This window comes from Ammospiza nelsoni, chromosome 1 (assembly GCF_027579445.1).
Source record: "Ammospiza nelsoni isolate bAmmNel1 chromosome 1, bAmmNel1.pri, whole genome shotgun sequence".
Classification (NCBI taxonomy): Eukaryota; Metazoa; Chordata; class Aves; order Passeriformes; family Passerellidae; genus Ammospiza; species Ammospiza nelsoni.
In genome coordinates, this window is record NC_080633.1 from 43,409,502 (window position 1) to 43,426,287 (window position 16,786).

The 16,786-nt window shown below is 40.9% G+C and overlaps 2 protein-coding genes across 4 annotated transcripts in view; one reads left to right on the forward strand and one right to left on the reverse strand.

The window, feature by feature from the left end:
- Positions 1 to 5,575, reverse strand: part of EAF1 (ELL associated factor 1) — a 20,317-nt gene extending 14,742 nt beyond the window's left edge. The window contains exons 1-2 of the mRNA XM_059482390.1: positions 5,360 to 5,575; positions 1,781 to 1,875 (exon numbers count right to left, since the gene is read on the reverse strand). Coding sequence (XP_059338373.1) covers positions 1,781 to 1,875; positions 5,360 to 5,462 — 198 coding nt within the window. The 5' untranslated portion in view covers positions 5,463 to 5,575. The remainder of the gene's footprint in view (positions 1 to 1,780; positions 1,876 to 5,359) is intronic.
- METTL6 (methyltransferase 6, tRNA N3-cytidine) lies at positions 5,510 to 14,705 on the forward strand. 3 transcript variants are annotated; one of them, XM_059482362.1, is made up of 7 exons: positions 5,510 to 5,577; positions 6,371 to 6,550; positions 7,226 to 7,608; positions 8,280 to 8,414; positions 9,622 to 9,792; positions 11,486 to 11,627; positions 14,259 to 14,705. In XM_059482362.1, exons 3-7 carry the CDS (start codon positions 7,255 to 7,257, stop codon positions 14,405 to 14,407), a joined length of 951 nt encoding a protein of 316 aa, XP_059338345.1. In that variant the 5' UTR covers positions 5,510 to 5,577; positions 6,371 to 6,550; positions 7,226 to 7,254; the 3' UTR covers positions 14,408 to 14,705. The 3 variants fall into 3 exon arrangements, with proteins under 3 accessions (XP_059338345.1, XP_059338360.1, XP_059338352.1); XM_059482377.1 differs by lacking the exon at positions 5,510 to 5,577 and adding an exon at positions 5,785 to 5,804; XM_059482369.1 differs by lacking the exon at positions 5,510 to 5,577 and adding an exon at positions 5,864 to 6,146.
- The last annotated feature ends 2,081 nt before the right edge of the window (positions 14,706 to 16,786 follow it).

Consider the following 16,786-nt stretch of genomic DNA (forward strand, 5'->3'; position numbering starts at 1 on the left):
TTGGTGCCTAAGTAACAGTTGCTTACAGATTTTGCTATTACAGGACAGAATTGTTTTCACCTGTGAGGGTTTTTTGCCTGACAGAGTTCAAGAAGCGCTTGGACAACGCTCTCAGGCACATGATGTAATTCTCTTGGGATTGTTCTGTGCAGGGTTAGGAGCTGGATTTTGATGATCCTTGTGGGGACCCTTCCAATTCATGATAGTCTATGATCTTCTGTAGTACTCTAACAAGCAGAAATTTTCCCTTCCCCAATCCAAATTGTTTTTCAGTTATTAAAGTCACTAAATGCACATGCAGAAATAGTACTTCAATTTATCCAAGCTGCAAGAGACACCAAAATATTTCCACCAAACAAATTATCAGAGATATTCTCAGGCACTAGGCAGTTTCAAAAAGAAAACCTCAACTCAGAATTTGAATGCTATCCAGTTGTTGGACAACTGGGAAGCAAAGCAGCATCCAAGAAATTCAGTGAAACTTGTCAGGATGAAACGATCTCAAAACCTCTCATTCTTTTCCAGTATGCCAAGTATTTTCCAGCTTTCTGTCCAGAACACAGGCAGCACTGCTTTGAAACAACATACACAGAGTGCCTTGGCTGCCTCAGCCTTTGCAGCATACCATAAACTCAAGGCTGCTCATACTGAGGGGAAGATAATCAAATTAAGCTCCTCAGTACAGATTTGAAAAGGAGCATTACAAGTGATGCTGCTCAACCCAAAAAAATCAATGAGCAACTCTGTTTCCAACTAATCCAAGATGAATGCTGCTGTTAGTTGTGCTGTTACCTGCTCTCCAATAGCACTACCATGCTCACCATTTCTACAGACAAAAACTCACATAAAGGAGTGTGTGACCTCCTGCAGCACTGAAGGTGACCAAAGCCATATAATGAACAGGAGCAGGGTGAAGCGGCTACAGCTTCACTCAGTGAGAATTATCACAGTACCTTCACCTACCAATTAAAACCACAGATGTGCTGGGAACAGCAATACCAAAAGGATCTGACACACAGCTTCCAAACTGACCGGTGCCCCCTGCAGCTACCAGACCCATTGATGTCTGTGAATTCTGGTTTATTGGCTTGACACATGGCATCAACTTCAGCTAATAAACAAATCTAGTTCCAGCACATGAACACTTTCTTTTGTTTTGGTAAGGAAACCACTGAACCTTCAATTACAAACCAGCTGCACCTATAAAGAGATTGATCACTTGTTTTATTGCTGTTTGACCATCATCCTCACACAGTAGATCTTTATGGCATCATTAGGGAAGGAAGTGGATGGGAAACTACTTCATGGCCACTCACCAGGACTGTCCCCTCCTTCCACTGATGAAGCTAAAGGCAGGGAACCCTCTATGCCCTACCTGTACATGACTGAGAAAGGCAGGAGCATGCTTACAGGTCCGCCTGTGGGTTCTGAACATCCAGCCTTGACTGAAGCCCGAGTGACATTGCCTTTACACAGCACTAAAAATGGATGGGAACCAGGTGTACAGCTTCAGCTAATAGTAAAATTCTCCTTGCCTTTTAAGGAAGAGTAGGAAGGAAGGAATCAAAAGTAAAGAACAATTTGGCAACCTTACAAATATAGCCCTTTATAAAGAGCCAACTGTACAGTCCTTTCCTAACGTGGTAAACTATAAGTCTGGCTGCTTAAATATTGAACCCCCACTGTTAATAAAGAAAGTGAAAATAACATTTACATTAGAATGTAACAACAATGCAAATTTGTTGGAGAGCAAACAGGAGCACATATATAAGAGACTTACTGGAATATGTGGCAAAGTGATGGTAACATCATCTCCTTTACCCACTTGGAGATCCCCCTCACAAGACGTATCAATTGATGCTGGCTTAAAATCATCTAAAGAGGAAAACAATTGTGATTACATTTGTTAGAGTCTCCAGAAGCATCAATGTGCCCTGCAAAGAGCCACCATACATTTACTGTGATTATAGGGAATGGTAAAACACACACTAGTGTCTACAGCAGGGCAAAATAACACACCAGTACACTGTGACTACATGTAGCAACTCTGTCATGTGGTGGTACCATATTCTGAGCTTCCTTTTAAAAATATAAATAAGGTAGTAGATCTTGTGTTTGAACACCAAAGCAGACTTCTCCAAACCCCAGGCTTTGAGTGGCACTTGGTTTTACTGACAAGTGTAAAACTGTATCAATCAAACTCAAAAGAGTAACAACTTCCAAAACCCTGGGCTCTGCTTAGCTCTTGCCAATTGCAAGCCTGAGGACTCCTCTGTGACAAACACCAATTTAATGACACTTGTGGAGGCTGGTAAACTGGCTGAGAAGATGACTACAGTCCCCTTGAAAGACAGTCCTTAAGCAACAACCTCTTGGCCATGATGAGGAAAAAGCTTCCCCCAGAATGCATTACTACCATATTGATATTGCCATATGTTGATTCTATGTATCCCATTGGCCTTTCCCCTTTGTTCCACACCGGTGCCCTCCTCTCATGTGTTCTGATGTTCTGCCCCCCCCCTTGCTATCCCTATATAAACCCCTGCTCCCTGAGCCCTTTTCTGGCAGGAGCTCAATAAAGCCCCTCTGTGGAAGCCCATATGAAGACTCTGTCCCTTCCACCAGGATGTGTTTTTAAAGACACTTCTCCGGGAAGGTCACGGCACTCTCACCACCTCCACCTGCCATGACAACTGTAGCTTTGAGTGGCACTTGGTTTTACAGGCAAGTGTAAAACTGTACCAATCAAACTCAAGAGAGTAACAACTTCCAAAACCCTGGGCTCTGCTTAGCTCTTGCCAATTGCAACCCTGAGGACTCCTCTGTGACAAACACCAATTTAATGACACACACTCATTTAGTCTTACTGATATTTCAGTAATTTCTTTAATGGCCATCTTGCCTCCACAGTAGTGCTAAAAGCTCCACATGGGTGGAGGAGATCTCAGCTCTCACTTCTGAGGAAAGAGAGAGGTGCTGATCTTACTTCAGCAGTTTCATGCTGCTCCAGAGTCACTGTGGACAGAAAGGATCAGTAATGGGAGGCACTGTACTGGCTTTAAACTTACACTTGTTTTAGGTATTTATGCTCTGTTGTACAATGCTTTGTCTCCCAACCAAGGCACTTCTGTTTAATGTATTCATTTGAACTGAGAACATTTTAAATTAAAAGTATTTTCCCCTCATTATTCTGTTGTGCTGGTAAGCCATAAAATAACAGGAAAAAAAAAACCTATCAGAACCTCTAATATCTTGAGAGAGGATTTAGACAAACTGAAATAAAATCACACAGCTATAGGCTAGTTTGCCTTGTGTTTGTTTTTATAAGAAGCCTGCATTCAATTCTAGCATCCCTGCATCTGAAGAGGTGCAATTATATTAACGATTGAGGCTTTTAATTACTGTATTAGTTATGAAATTAATACCTCAGAACAAATTTAAAATGTAATTCCACTATGAAAAACACATTTGCAGGAGAAAAACTCCAAACCCTGGCTTGTAATAAATTCTCATTAAGAGGATGTTAATATTTAATTGAGTTTTACTTTGACAGCACAACAAGCAGAATCAGACACACTTGACTTAATCCTCATGCCTTAACTGCCAGATCAAATCATAGCCTTCAATTTCAATTGCTCATCTGAGCAATCTGTTTCTAGCTGTTGTTTCCCACCTACTTTATGTGCAAGCTTGCTAAATAAAATAAACCAGCTGTACAAGAGATAGTGTCTTTGCCAAAACGGGATCAAGAATTCCAACAGCACAGTCACCAACTTAAAAGGAATATCACTACCAGACTTCTTTCTTAGGCACAGCAATATAGAGTTACTTTAAACAAACACTCAACTAATTGTTTTCATTTTGTTAGCACGTGCCTGGATAATGCTCATGTAGATGGAGAGCACATATTTCCCTCCAAATATACCCACAGCTCTTTTCCCAAAAATCAGATGTTTCAAGATGTGTTTTTCAAGGATAATCCAGTTTATCAGTACAAGAATGAAGTATCTTAAGAAGGCCGAAACAAATGCAGCCTACAAAATCCTCTCTTTGTAGTTTGTGTGAAGAGGATTATGGCAATAATATAATGTTTGGAACCCAGATAAATCATTCCAGAACAACAGTTAGGGGAAAAATATACCAAGACAATGAAGAAATCTCATTTAAAAGTCACAGATAGAAAATAGAGGATTCAGAAAGATCTTCTGAAATAAAACTGCATTCTTCCAGTTGTAGTCTGAAGACCTTTGGCTTTGCAATCCCGTGGGAAATTGGTTATTGAAGCACTTTCCATTCTAGAAATCCAGTATATTTCCACCTGGATATAGTTTGGGTTTAATTCACACAGGATCAGGCACTTGGGTGACCAGTATCATTGAAACTACTATTTGTGGCGTATCAATATGGGCAATGAGACCAGGCCTGTATTTGTGCATCATAAGCCAAAATATCCTACTGTTTTTTGTATAAATTCTCCACTTTCACAGAAAACTACTAAATTATAACTTTAGTATTCTTTACATTTACTCTTGATGGTTTACCAGTCATTTTAGTCCAATAAAAATTGGACTAGTTTTGCTCAGATTTCTTGCCCCACAAAATTAATGTGTGGTAATACAAGGAGTTCCTCTTCAAAACAATCTATCTCAGGATTTATCTTGCATTTAGTAGGAATTACTGTAAGTGTCTGAGTCCCTTCTGCTTGCTTTCCTGGCATACTGATTTATTACAGCTGGCTGGAGCCGGGACAGCCAGGGAGAGCTCTTCTGTGATACACATTGCTTCATCAGGAAAACACCCAGCTACAAACCCAACTCTGGATGCTCGGGCTGCCTCTCCAGGCCGGGCCTGCGGTGGCACCTGTCCTGCAGTTAATTGCCACAAAGAGAAAAAAACAAGACGGCAAAGCCCCCCCTTATGGAGGAACTCTTCATGCTTCCGAGCGATTAATGGCAAACTTTCTAAAGCTGTTCCTTCGCCTTGGCCTGCCTCGTTCAAACCCCCTCCCCGCCAGCATCCACCTTCCCCTTCCTCCCGGCGGGACCCCCCTGTGGGGAAACACTCGTGGGGAGGAAAGACGGGCGCTGAGGGAGCGGGAACGGGGGAGACGGGTGTGGAGGGACAGCGGGGAACGGCAGGGAGCAGGGCGCTGAAGGGGACAGCAGGGAAGGGGGAGACGGGCGATGAGGGGGCAGGAGGGATGCGCGTAAGAAAGTGGGGACGAAGTGGGGACGAGCCCCGCGATGGCGGAGCGAAGGGGGCGAGGGGAGCAGCAGGGTGGGCACGGCAAAAGGAGCAGCGCAGCCAGGGGACGGGACGCGAGCGGGGAGGAAGAGGCGGCCGCGGGGGAGGCGCTCACAGCGGATGGTGTGGAAGGAGGCCTTGGGCCGCCGCTCGAAGCTCTCGCCTAGCTGCAGCGGGTGCTCCTCCTTGTCCAGCAACGAGTTCGCCGAGCCGTTCATGGCCCCGCTCCCGGCCCGGCCGGTCCCTTCCCTCTCCTCCGTGCGCTGCCGCCCGGCGTCCTCCCGGAAATTCTTGGCTTTCCCTTCCGGGAACCCTCTCCGGGGCTGGCGGCGGGTACGGCGGGGCGAGGCGGGCGCCCGGGGCCGGGCTGGGGCTGCTGCCCCGGGGAGGGTCCCGGGGGAAGTGGGAGCCCGGCGTTCCCCGCCCTCGGTAGGGCAGGGCAGGGCAGGAGGGGCTTTCCTTCCCTTCCCTGCCGGGATGTCCAAGCCCCGGCTACGCTGGGGCAGGAGCTGCTGGAGGGAAGCCGGTTCCGCGTGGGGGGACCGGAGGATCACACGGAGGTGTTACATGTTTGTGGGCTTAGCTCTGGATTAAACACCTTTAAAAGGTTCTTTAGCCTAAGCATGGGCTGTTGCGACTGAGTTTATCATCGCGCTGCCTTCCCACCGCAGCAGAGGCGTCACTGAAAGGACCGGCTCGCGTTTGTTTGTTTGCGTGTGCGCTCCTTCTGTGATGGAATAATGGAGCGTGCCTGGGGTATAGGCGGGTGTAGAAATACGGCAGAAATGTGGCTGATTAAGTTTTTGGTTTTTTGTTTTGATGATATGCTCTTCTTGAAGAGACATCCTTTCGAAGGAGCCTCCTCTTCATAACCTCTTGCGCTGTTCTTGGAGGAAAAGAGGGTGTGTCTGTGGCAATGGACGAAATTCTGACAGTTGTTCATTTGCACGCTTCCGTATTTTGTGTTTGTGTTTCTGTCATGACGTATATATCATGATAGCATCATATATAACATGTACATACAATCTATGATATGTGGCATAGAATGTATTTTATCATATGATAAAATACATAAGTGAAGTAGTACTCTTGTTTGTTTGTTTGTTTGTTTGTTTGTTTGTTTTAGGGTGTGTGTTATTGTGGTTTTCTCATTTCCTCTTTGGTAAATTGACCCCAATGCCTGGCTCCGGGCACTGATGTACATGAGCGGTGTGTATTTGCTGCCTGGACTTCCCTGCGATTTACTGGGCCATGCAGGATTTGATTGCCATGTTCCATCATCCAGGATCTGCATGTTTATGACAAGGCAGGTGTCAGAACCAGTTTAACATCAGAGAAAATGTTTGACTCCCTTCCCAGCCTGTGTGAAGCTCTTTTTGTGAACTTCTGAAAGTAAAACCACCTGTGATTGCTAAAACCAGCGTGAATCCTCAGAGGAGGCAGTGGGATGAATGCTGGCACAGGGCAGCTCTGGGCATTTTGGCCACAGTACTGGTTTTGTTCCTTCCTTAGGTGACATGTTATAAATGCTGTTGTTTTCACCAGTGTTTTCTCACAGACCTGAGAGCAGGAAGGAGAAATGCTAATGTGAATACACTTTGTTTCATTAATTTGAATGTGACTCTCGAATGTCATCTGTTCTTAAGTTACCCTTTTTTTTTTCTGAAATGTTAGAAGTGAGGTTAATGAGAATCAAAGCCCTTGCTTTCCTTCTCAAATCTCTTTTAGTGAAAATAATGTTAGAGCTGAACCAGCTTTTTCTTGTTGGGTTTCTAGAATGCAGAGGGAAGACCAGGAGACTCTGAAGTATCCTCTTTAACTTTGACATCAGTATAATGTTGTATAGAGTTCTTAGCTTAGATGAAGGTTTTCTGAAATTAAGAGAAATCTGGTGACATATAAGTCCATCAAGTAGGACAGATCATTAAAGTTGTGGTAAGTGCATACTGTAATTATTTCTCATTTTAAATTCTGCTTCTAGATTCTCACTTATTTGACCTAAATTAAGTGATGGAATCATACACTAAAGAAAAAAATCATCCTTGGGTCTTTGGTGTTCATGTTTGTGTGAAAGAATCTAGGATGTTTCAAGAAAAGGTGTCAGCAAATTGCTTAAATATAGTACCAACATCTACTGAAGATGGTGCTTTCCAAAAGAAAGGCCACAGTGCTCGAGTCCTTAGCCCAGAAGAAGCAGAAAAACTGGCAAAAGATCAGGTTTTGGTGTCTGAGTTCAAACAGCTAAAACTGGAGAAAGAGGCACAGAAGAACTGGGATCTGTTTTACAAAAGAAATAGCACCAACTTCTTCAAGAACAGACATTGGACAACCAGAGAGTTTCAAGAATTAAAGGCATGTCGTGAGGTGAGATCTGTACAATTCTGCTGTGAAAGATGGGATTGATTGTTTCCAGGGGAGTTAATAATATTTAGAAGAAAGCCATTGGGTAAGAGCTGACACCTGTAAAGTTTGCAGTGCCCTGTGTGTTTTCTCTTAATATCAAAGACAACTTCTCAGAATCATATGCATCAGTTTAGTTCCAGTTTATATTTGGCCCTTACTGGATGGGGGTGCTGTTCATAGCATCCTGGATGCTGAGAGTGCAGTCTGGAATATTTGGTTTTTGAGTCCTAAAGTAGACAGCTTGTCTCTCTGTGTGCAGGCTGGTGCACTTCAGTACGCTGCTTTAGAGAAAAGCATCCAGGGCTGAACACAGTTAAGGGGAATAGCCAGATGCATCTGTTGTTCCTTACAGCTGTGTGAAAAACAAGACAGAAATAGCACAAGTCTGTTGATTACTTAAGAGATAGATGACTGAAGAAATATTAATATGTTCTAAAATGATTTCTAATTTTGTGGAAATTCAGGATGTCTGGGTTTTAATGTCAGATTATGCAGTGGCTGTCCACTTTAGTTTTTTTGAAGAATCATAATTAAAATTGATTATAGCTTTTAAAATACTGGTTGAACAGTGCCTCTGCTCATGTGATGAGAAAACAAAAATTATGTTTTGTCTTGTATTGCTTCCTCCCCAGTTTGCAGATCAAAAGCTGACCATTCTGGAAGCAGGCTGCGGGGTTGGGAACTGCTTGTTTCCACTCTTAGAAGAAGATAAGAATATTTTTGCATATGCGTGTGATTTCTCTCCTAGAGCTGTTGAGTATGTGAAGGTTGGTGTGATATTTGGAACTTCTTTTAGTGTTTTTTAGAAGCTTCTAATATTACAAATGACTGTAACAACAGACTTCTCTTGGCTTCCTTTTTGTAGGAAGGGTGGGATATGCTTTGCCAAAAAAATTGAGATTGATGCATTTCAGTGGAGATCCTATGTAAGAAGCCAAATCATTGCTACAGACTTGGCTTTTCAGTGTCAAATTAGAGCATTATGGTATATTATTTGAATTATTTATGAAGATAGTTTTTTTTTTTGGGTGCACTACTATGTCTCTGCTGACTGTGCAGTAAAAGCAAAATTTTGTTTGTCATGGAAGCTTGCCCTTAATAGAGGGAGTCCCAAGGAGAACCTTAAAAACAAGGCTGGGAATTATTGTTAAAGGGATTTGTAACCTGATTAGGAGTAGGTATGTTTACACTTAGTTATGGGTACTGCAGTCCAAAGTGGAGCCCTGCAGCAGAGTTGGTGGGGGCTTTGGGCATTAAAAGCCATTATTAAGTTTGTAATCACAGGTAAATTTCTATATATCTGTTAACTGAAAGCATTGTGACCAAGAACCACAAGGCACAGACAGCATTTATCATGCAAAAGATGGGAAGAAAAATGCCTGTGGCAAACAGAAGAGGACAGCAGCTCCCTGGGATGCTGTGGCTGCACACCAAGATGGGGTTGGGCTGAGCCTGTGCCCTGGGTTTTGGATGATTTAAGGGCATCTGCCTCCACAGCTCTTGCTGAATTTATTTTTTTTGCCAAGACTGGGGTTTTTATTTTCCGCAGCAAACCTGTGGGCTAGGGCAGCCCAGCTGCAGATTATGTGACAGGAACCCCAACTGTTTGCACTCTACCTGTAGCTCAAGAGCTTTACTTTCATCACCCTGTAATATATAATTTCTTTCAATAGAGTTTATGTATTCTTTAAAGAGTAGAAGCATGGGTAAAACAGAAATAGTATGTTTTCTGAATTGTCTTAATGCACATTCCTTTTCAAATTTGTGGGAACAGGCTATTCTTCTAATTGTAGTTTCACTACTGTAGTTAGCAGCAAAGCATTTCTGATAGCAGTAGCCACCCGTTGGAGGTTAATATTATCTTGCCACTCTGTTTTGTGTCTCTCTACTGATTAATTTCACAAGATTTTTACTTTATTGTAGCAACAAATGCTGCTAATTTTCAGTGAAAGCTTGCTCTTTTAATTTCCCTAGAAAAATGCCTTATATAGTACTGAAAGATGTAAAGTGTTCCAGTGTGATCTTACCAAAGATGATCTTCTAGACAATATACCAGCAGATTCTGTGGATGTTGTCACACTTATATTTGTGCTTTCTGCCATTCATCCTGACAAAATGCATCTTGTCCTGAGGAACATTTACAAGGTAAAACCAGCTGATTTTACAGCCCTTAAAGCCCTTTCCTTCTTTTTAGCTCAAAAGTATATTTTTTTATCTGAGAAAATTACTCTCTTGCAATGGTGAGTTTTCATATTATATTCCATGGATGTATTTCATTAGTTCACTGAGTATGCAGGACTAAAATATGTTTTACAATGTCCTTTTTTTTTTCTTCTGGTATTGTGAGATTGTTTGGATTAAGGCCTAATTCATGTCATCAGCGTAACAAAAATATACATAATATATGGCCTTAATGTACTTGAAAGGGGCCTACAGGAGAGATGGAGAGAGATTTCTACAAGAAAGAGCATGTAGTTACAAGGAAGGGGGAGTGAATTCAAAGTAAAGATTAGATTTAGATTAGGTGGTAGGAAGAAATTCTTTAGGGAGGTGCTGGAACTGGTTGCCCAGAGAGGCTGTGGATGCCCTCCTTCTGGAAGGGTTCAAGGCTAGGAGAGATGGGGCTCTGAGCAACCTGATCTGGTGGAAGTTGTCCCTGCCCATGGCAGGGGGGTTGGAACCAGGTGATCTTTCAGGCCCCTTCCGTCCCAGGCCACTCTGACTCTGTGATTTTAAAGCTGTGACTTGGGCTGTATGCTGTGAATAATGTTTATATATTGCAGAGCTGTCTGTGTTCATAAGGTGTGAGTGATAGTGAGCCAGAATTAACTTCCAGAGATCCAGTGACCTGCAGTTAGGATGTTGCTGTTATTATGAAACATATTTGACCTGTGGTGATTTAACAGTGGAGTGTTCAGAAGTCAGCATTAATCTAGAGAGACTCACGCCTCTAAACTGTCTTTGTTAGTTGGCAGACTAGGACAGGCCCACCCAAAGGGTGATTTAAACAACCTGAACTGTGACTGTTCTGAATTTTCCTGAGATATCGACATTTTTTTTCCTATTGCATATGTGTGTGTAATAAGTCTTGCATTTCCTGATAATTATTTGGTTTATTATCAGCAGTTTGAAAAAGGAATATTAGGAGTTTTTTTTTGTATAGCTCCAGCTGTTTTCCAAAATCAGGATTGGTTCTTAGCTCTTATAAATATTTAGATATCTAAAATCAGTGTGGGCAATGACCATGTATTTATAATTTCTAAACTCCTTATGGCTTCCTTTCTTTACCAAAAAGCAATGTTAAAAATTCATTTTGCACTTTGCTAAAGTGGTTTCTTATTTATTTTGCAACATATTGCAACATGTTTCTTTCACCCACGAGAAAAGAAATGTCACAATATTCCAAATTTTATTGTTAACCATTAAACAAAATCAGGTGCTAGCAAACAGGATACTAGCTAACAGAAAAAATGCCCTGATGGGAATTTTTGTTAAACTGTGTATTTTCTTCTTTTCTCTCTGTTTGAAGAGTGTTGCTAACTGCTAAGTTGCTAATTTAGCTGATCAGCACCCAAATAGGTATTCTAAAACTAGTTATAGTCTTTTATTCATAGGAAAATATTTTTAAGAGTCAATCCAGTTTTTGCACCACCTTTTTGTGGCACAGGGAATAAATTGTATATCTGTCTATAGATATAGATATCTATCTCACTGTTGTATTGACCATGCTAGTCTACCTTGTCTTAGTTACCTGTGTCTGCATGTGTACAAAAATAAATATACCTATATATGACTAAATCTGTTTAGCTTATTAAAGCCTGTGTGTATTATGTGACAGGTATTAAAACCAGGCAAGTGTGTCCTGTTCCGAGACTACGGCCTGTATGATCATGCAATGCTCAGGTTTAAATCAGGCAGCAAACTTGGGGAAAACTTTTATGTCAGACAAGATGGGACAAGGTCATATTTTTTTACTGAAGGTAAGACATGTTGTAGAGTGCTTTCTTTTCTGTGCATCTTCTGTTCAGACTTTCTCCAGCAAACTGCCAACATGCCCATGGAAGTTTTATTTTATGTGGATGAACTATTAAATTGTGGTTTATTTCATTTACCATTCTTTTTGGGAAGAAGCAGTTATTTAGACTGGCAGAACTTCGTGGAGCGCCTTCTTGTTTATAAGCTTGTTGTATGTGCTATAATTCTCCAAGAGCAGGAGTTTCTGAATTAGCTGAATTTCATTCGGATTTGTTACCTAAGGGGAAAAGAGCAGTGTACAGTAGGAGAATTAATCACCTTCATGAAGCAAGTAAGCAGTTCTTTTGGCATCATTCTTTGTGCAGGTGAGCAGGATGAGATCTATTGACTTCTAAAAGCAGAACCATGACTGTGGCACTCAGAAGCTCGTGCACAAATCCTGCTGGGATAGCACTGACTACCTGTGGTCACTCTGTCTTCTAGGGTTTGTTTTTTAGTGAAGACAATGCAAAAAACCATTTCCATGTGATACACTATTCAGTTTTTGTTCAGTGCTCATAATGGTTTAGGAGGAAGGGTAGTTACTGCAGTTTACTGGTGGAGAATTTGAAGCACAGAGACATGAAGGAATTTGCTTAGAATCTCACAATAAATTGGGTTTACAGCTTGGCTATAGCTTCTAACTCCCAATTCCTCATGCTAAACTCACTACTCTCCCCATCACTTGTAAGCATTGTGTAACAAGAGCTGTGACTTTATTTATGTGGGGTACTTTGTTCTTAAGCCTAAAGCAAGATACAGCTGCTGAAGAGACCGATTTGGAGCCAAGTGAATGTTATTCATATTTTATGCCATAACATATTGACCAATTGCTTCTGATACATAAAAACCATTAATCTTGTCTGAGCTCCCCCTATTCTTCATAGGACAGTGATGAAATCTAAGATAATGAAGTGCTACAAGTTCATTGAAGCATTTCTAGAACTGTTATTTATTGAGTGATTTTTAGTTCTGTTTAAACAATTCGCTCTTACAAAGAGAATAGATGCTAAAGGGAACAAACAAGAGACTGACCTATCTGTGGAATTTTAAATCTCATTTTTATTGTGTTTCAGAATACTTTCTAAATGAGAAGTTCCTTGTTAGTATGTATGTTTCCCTAGCAAGAAGAATTGAGGTAGGGATGAGGAAGAGGAAGGAAGGAGAAAAGAGAGAATTTATTTTATATGGCTTGTGTCAGCAATTGTTTTTCCTTGGGCTGGTCTGTGACTGTCTCACACATCACCTCTGTTCCCATTTTTAATCATTATGATCTCATTCATTTCACAGATTTTCATATAAACATTGCTTAATACTTGAGAATTCTTTTGTTACTGGAAACATGACTCCCATCATTTCCACAGAGGTTGCAACTCTTGCTATTTTTAATTTCTTTAGCACTACTTTGGTACACCAAGTTATTGCTGCATGGGGTGATTTGAATGATACTTGTTTATAATATGGCAGATGGCAACACCAAACTTCTTCCATGGGGAAAAAAAAAAATCCATTCTTCTACTGTTTGAAATAATATTAAATTTGTGGAGAAATGCATGCTTGTAGTTTTGTATTATGAAATATATGCAACTTCCTTACAATAAGATTTCAATGGGTTCACAATGGAGTGCTGTTTATTTATATTTCATTGGTGTGGGTGCCTATTTTACAAGAACACAGCATGTTTACAGCCATGGTGGGCCTGGGTTGATATAATCCTGCAGTGCCACCACAGTGGGTGGTCTCATCTTCCTCAACACACCATCTCTGGTGGTGCTTCCTGCACCCACATGATCACTGTTTCATCAAGCTAATCCCCCTGAGCAGTGAAAAATTGAATGTCTTTGTTTTCTATCAAGTAACACAAGTTTAGAACAACTTAAATTTACTGTGGAATTCCTGCCTGAGTAAGTGAACTGAGGTGCACGAAAGGAAAGATTATGATTTTTAATTAACACGACAAGTGAATAGCATGAGCAGACCTTCCTGCTGCACAGGTCACTCTGTTTGTGAGGTGCTTCTGCCTTCCTTAAGGGAAATAGGCTCTGAGTGAAATTTTTTTGTTTATGGAAAATACTTTCAGTTCAACTTAGTGGAATCTTGGTACCACCATATCCTCTTGGCCCTTTTGTCAGCTTTTCTGTTGAGCAATTGAATGTAATATAGGATGTTCTTCTTCCCTGAGCAGAGGTGCATCTGCACAGCTGGAATACCTTTGAAATATTTGTGGTAAGTGATGTATTCAGCTAGTGAAGGTCAGCTGCACAGAGGGAAAATGCACTGGTGTCAGCCACAATGAGAATGACAAGGCTTAATAAAAATAAGAGATGTGGCAATTTTTGGAAATTCAACTGAGTAGCTAGCTTAAGCCCTAGTTTTACAAGCTGTTTTGCTTAGGTTGATGTTTCCAAAGGAGATCTTTATTGATTTTTATTCAGCAGTCTGCCCACATAGAACAGCTTGAAATCTGAAGGCCTGTGTGATTTTCATGCAGTAACACACAAGAACATATGCTTATATAAATGCTGTCTGGTGTTTTAAAAATAGCTTAAACATAATATTTCATCTTCTTTTTTTTTTTTTTTTTAATTCTCTTTCAGAGTTCTTATCTCAGCTTTTCAAGGCAGAGGGATATGAGCAAGTGGTCAATGAATATGTGCAGCGAGAAACTGTGAATAGGAAAGAGGACTTGCGTGTTCCAAGAGTTTTTCTTCAAAGCAAGTTTCAAAAGCCTTTCAGGGAGACATAAGTTCTTGCTGATCAGCAGCAGCATTGCTTGTTTGAAATGGAAATTAGCACATAAGCTGTGTGCTCATCTTTCTGGTGAACCAAAAATGTTGGCATCCAGTACCTCTTGTTGGTTTCCATCCTAGGATACAAAACATGAATTCTATTTCTAATTCAATTTTAAGACTGTTAAGTGATGCAGGCAACCTGTTGAGCATCTGTATTCCTGCTTCTAAAATAAAACCTGTGCCACATTCTTGGAGGATCATGTAAAGCATATAAATAAACTTCCATTTTAATTAAAAATTATTTTTAAATAAGTAACCTGTGTTTCCTGTCACTTGTGATTTTTGAGGCTTGTTATAGTATTTCATTTACTTTCAGTACTTGTAGGACTTCTGATTATACTTTCTCAGATACAGGAGTAAAACAGTCTCAGTGTAAGCTGCCTCAATGTTTTAATAATGGTATCTTTTTAATATGCTCAGCATTTAGATGTGTAAACAAATGTTTATATTTTAAGGCAGATCCTAATTGATCTGATTAGGTCCTAATTTTTCTAATTTCGTGCTCAAAGAAGCATGTTAGTGGATAAGGTTGTATTTATCCCTAATTAATTTAAGATGTTCTTCATTTAATGTGCAGAAATATTTGAAGTTTTGCAAGTCAGTTTCTTGTTTGAAACTGAAATCAGCAAGTCAGGAGTATTTCTTTGATATGCAGTGTAGTCAGCTGCTTCTTTCCTGGGCAGAGGTCCTAATTCTTTTCCATCACTCCCAGGAAAGTTGTGTTGGTCTTTGCTCTTCCTGCCACGAAAAGCCACTGTACTGTTGCTGCTGCAGATGTAACTGCTCGAAGGAACTTCATCCTTTCCTTACAGCTCTTTGCACTTTGGCACTTTGCACTGCAGGACCTTTTCTGTGCTCTTGAATGATGTAGTTTCAAAATCATGCCTGTGTCTTTAACCTGCATTTTGAGCAGCTGCTCTGCAGCAGAGGAAGGCCAGGGGCATCCGGTGCCTTGTGCCATGGCCTGTGCTGATCCTGTGTAATGTACTCAGGTTGCAACTGGGGAAATTCCAGTGAAATGCTCAGGGGAGATCAAATGCTGGGGCAGGGCCCAGTGAAGTTTTGGAGCCTTCGTTCTTGGGAATACTTGGAAAAAGACTGAAGAAAAAGACTTGGAAAGTCTTGGGAAAGACTTGGAAAAAGGCCCTGAGCCTCCTGTGAGTGTGAGGGTTGTCCTGTTCTGAGTAGGGATTCAATCTCTGGCTGTATATATGAGTATGTGATTGCTTGACTCAAGCTGTCATTCCACTGGACTTGTGTGTTGTTAGATGTCCCAGTCATACACTGATGTGGACCACAGGTGACTTTTCCCCTCTGTTTATGACATAGGATATAATAATGATTTTTTTTTTCCAGGCTCTTAGCACTGGGTGTATTGTGCATGAAATGAAAGAAATAATAATTTTCCAGCCTGAAGCTTAATGTTACAAAGTTAACCAGTCAAATTTTCTTTAACAAATTGGAGCTGCCAAAGGTCTTATTCAGTTGATATGGTTAGAAATAAATTTGCAACAGATCACAAATCTTTGGCCTCTGAGAAAAAAAAAAAGCTTAAATCATTCACAATTCTCCTAATGACCCTTTGAGGAGGGTTATTACATGTCATCTCCTTTCTTTTATGGAGAGTATTATCCCAGAGATTTATGCATTCCTGGCCCCTGCTGTGCAACCCATTAGCTCTTTCTGCCATGCTAGTAATAAATATCTAGTAACACTTGGAGTAAATGAAAAGCTATTGCTAAAAAGGGATATAATAATGACAGCACTATCCTAATCTGAGTTATCATTATTTGGTGGCTTTCATCAGCACATGTTCATCTTAGCATGGCAGTTTTGCAATGTCTATATGTAGCCTGAGCTCTGTTGATATTTAGTGGTGCTTGCAGCCTATAACTCCAAGTGCCTTTCAGGACTGCAGACTTGGTGCTTTTGGAGTATACAGCACATAAATGAGACTGGAGGAATGCCTTGCATGGTGCCTTATCATGGGGATGTGTGCTTGTCATCACATGGAAATCCAAGTGCAATGAACTGCTCATCCCCAAAAGGAAATGAGATGTAGGCAAGAAACAAAAATATTAATCAGAAGACCTGAGTCAGCCCAACAGACTTGGCTAATAGACAGCCAGTGGGTTCCTTTTTACACTGAACTATTGCCAGAACAATAATTCATGTTTTTGTGTGTGGCTATAGCTTCAGTATTTTTGTGTACACTTTTTTGTGTAGCAGCATGTTACATGGAGTGCAACTAACTTTCTAATATTTCTAACTTTCTTTATTATATCTCATTCAGTCTCATTTCCAGTCAGACCTGCAAAATGAAGTAGCATGCA

Excerpts from the sequence above, each read along its gene's own strand:
- METTL6 (XM_059482362.1), top strand. The coding sequence starts at position 7,255 with ATGGAATCATACACTAAAGAAAAAAATCATCCTTGGGTCTTTGGTGTT. Across the intron at positions 7,609-8,279 it reads AATTAAAGGCATGTCGTGAG|TTTGCAGATCAAAAGCTGAC; the intron begins GTGAGATCTGTA and ends CTTCCTCCCCAG. Across the intron at positions 9,793-11,485 it reads TCCTGAGGAACATTTACAAG|GTATTAAAACCAGGCAAGTG; the intron begins GTAAAACCAGCT and ends ATTATGTGACAG.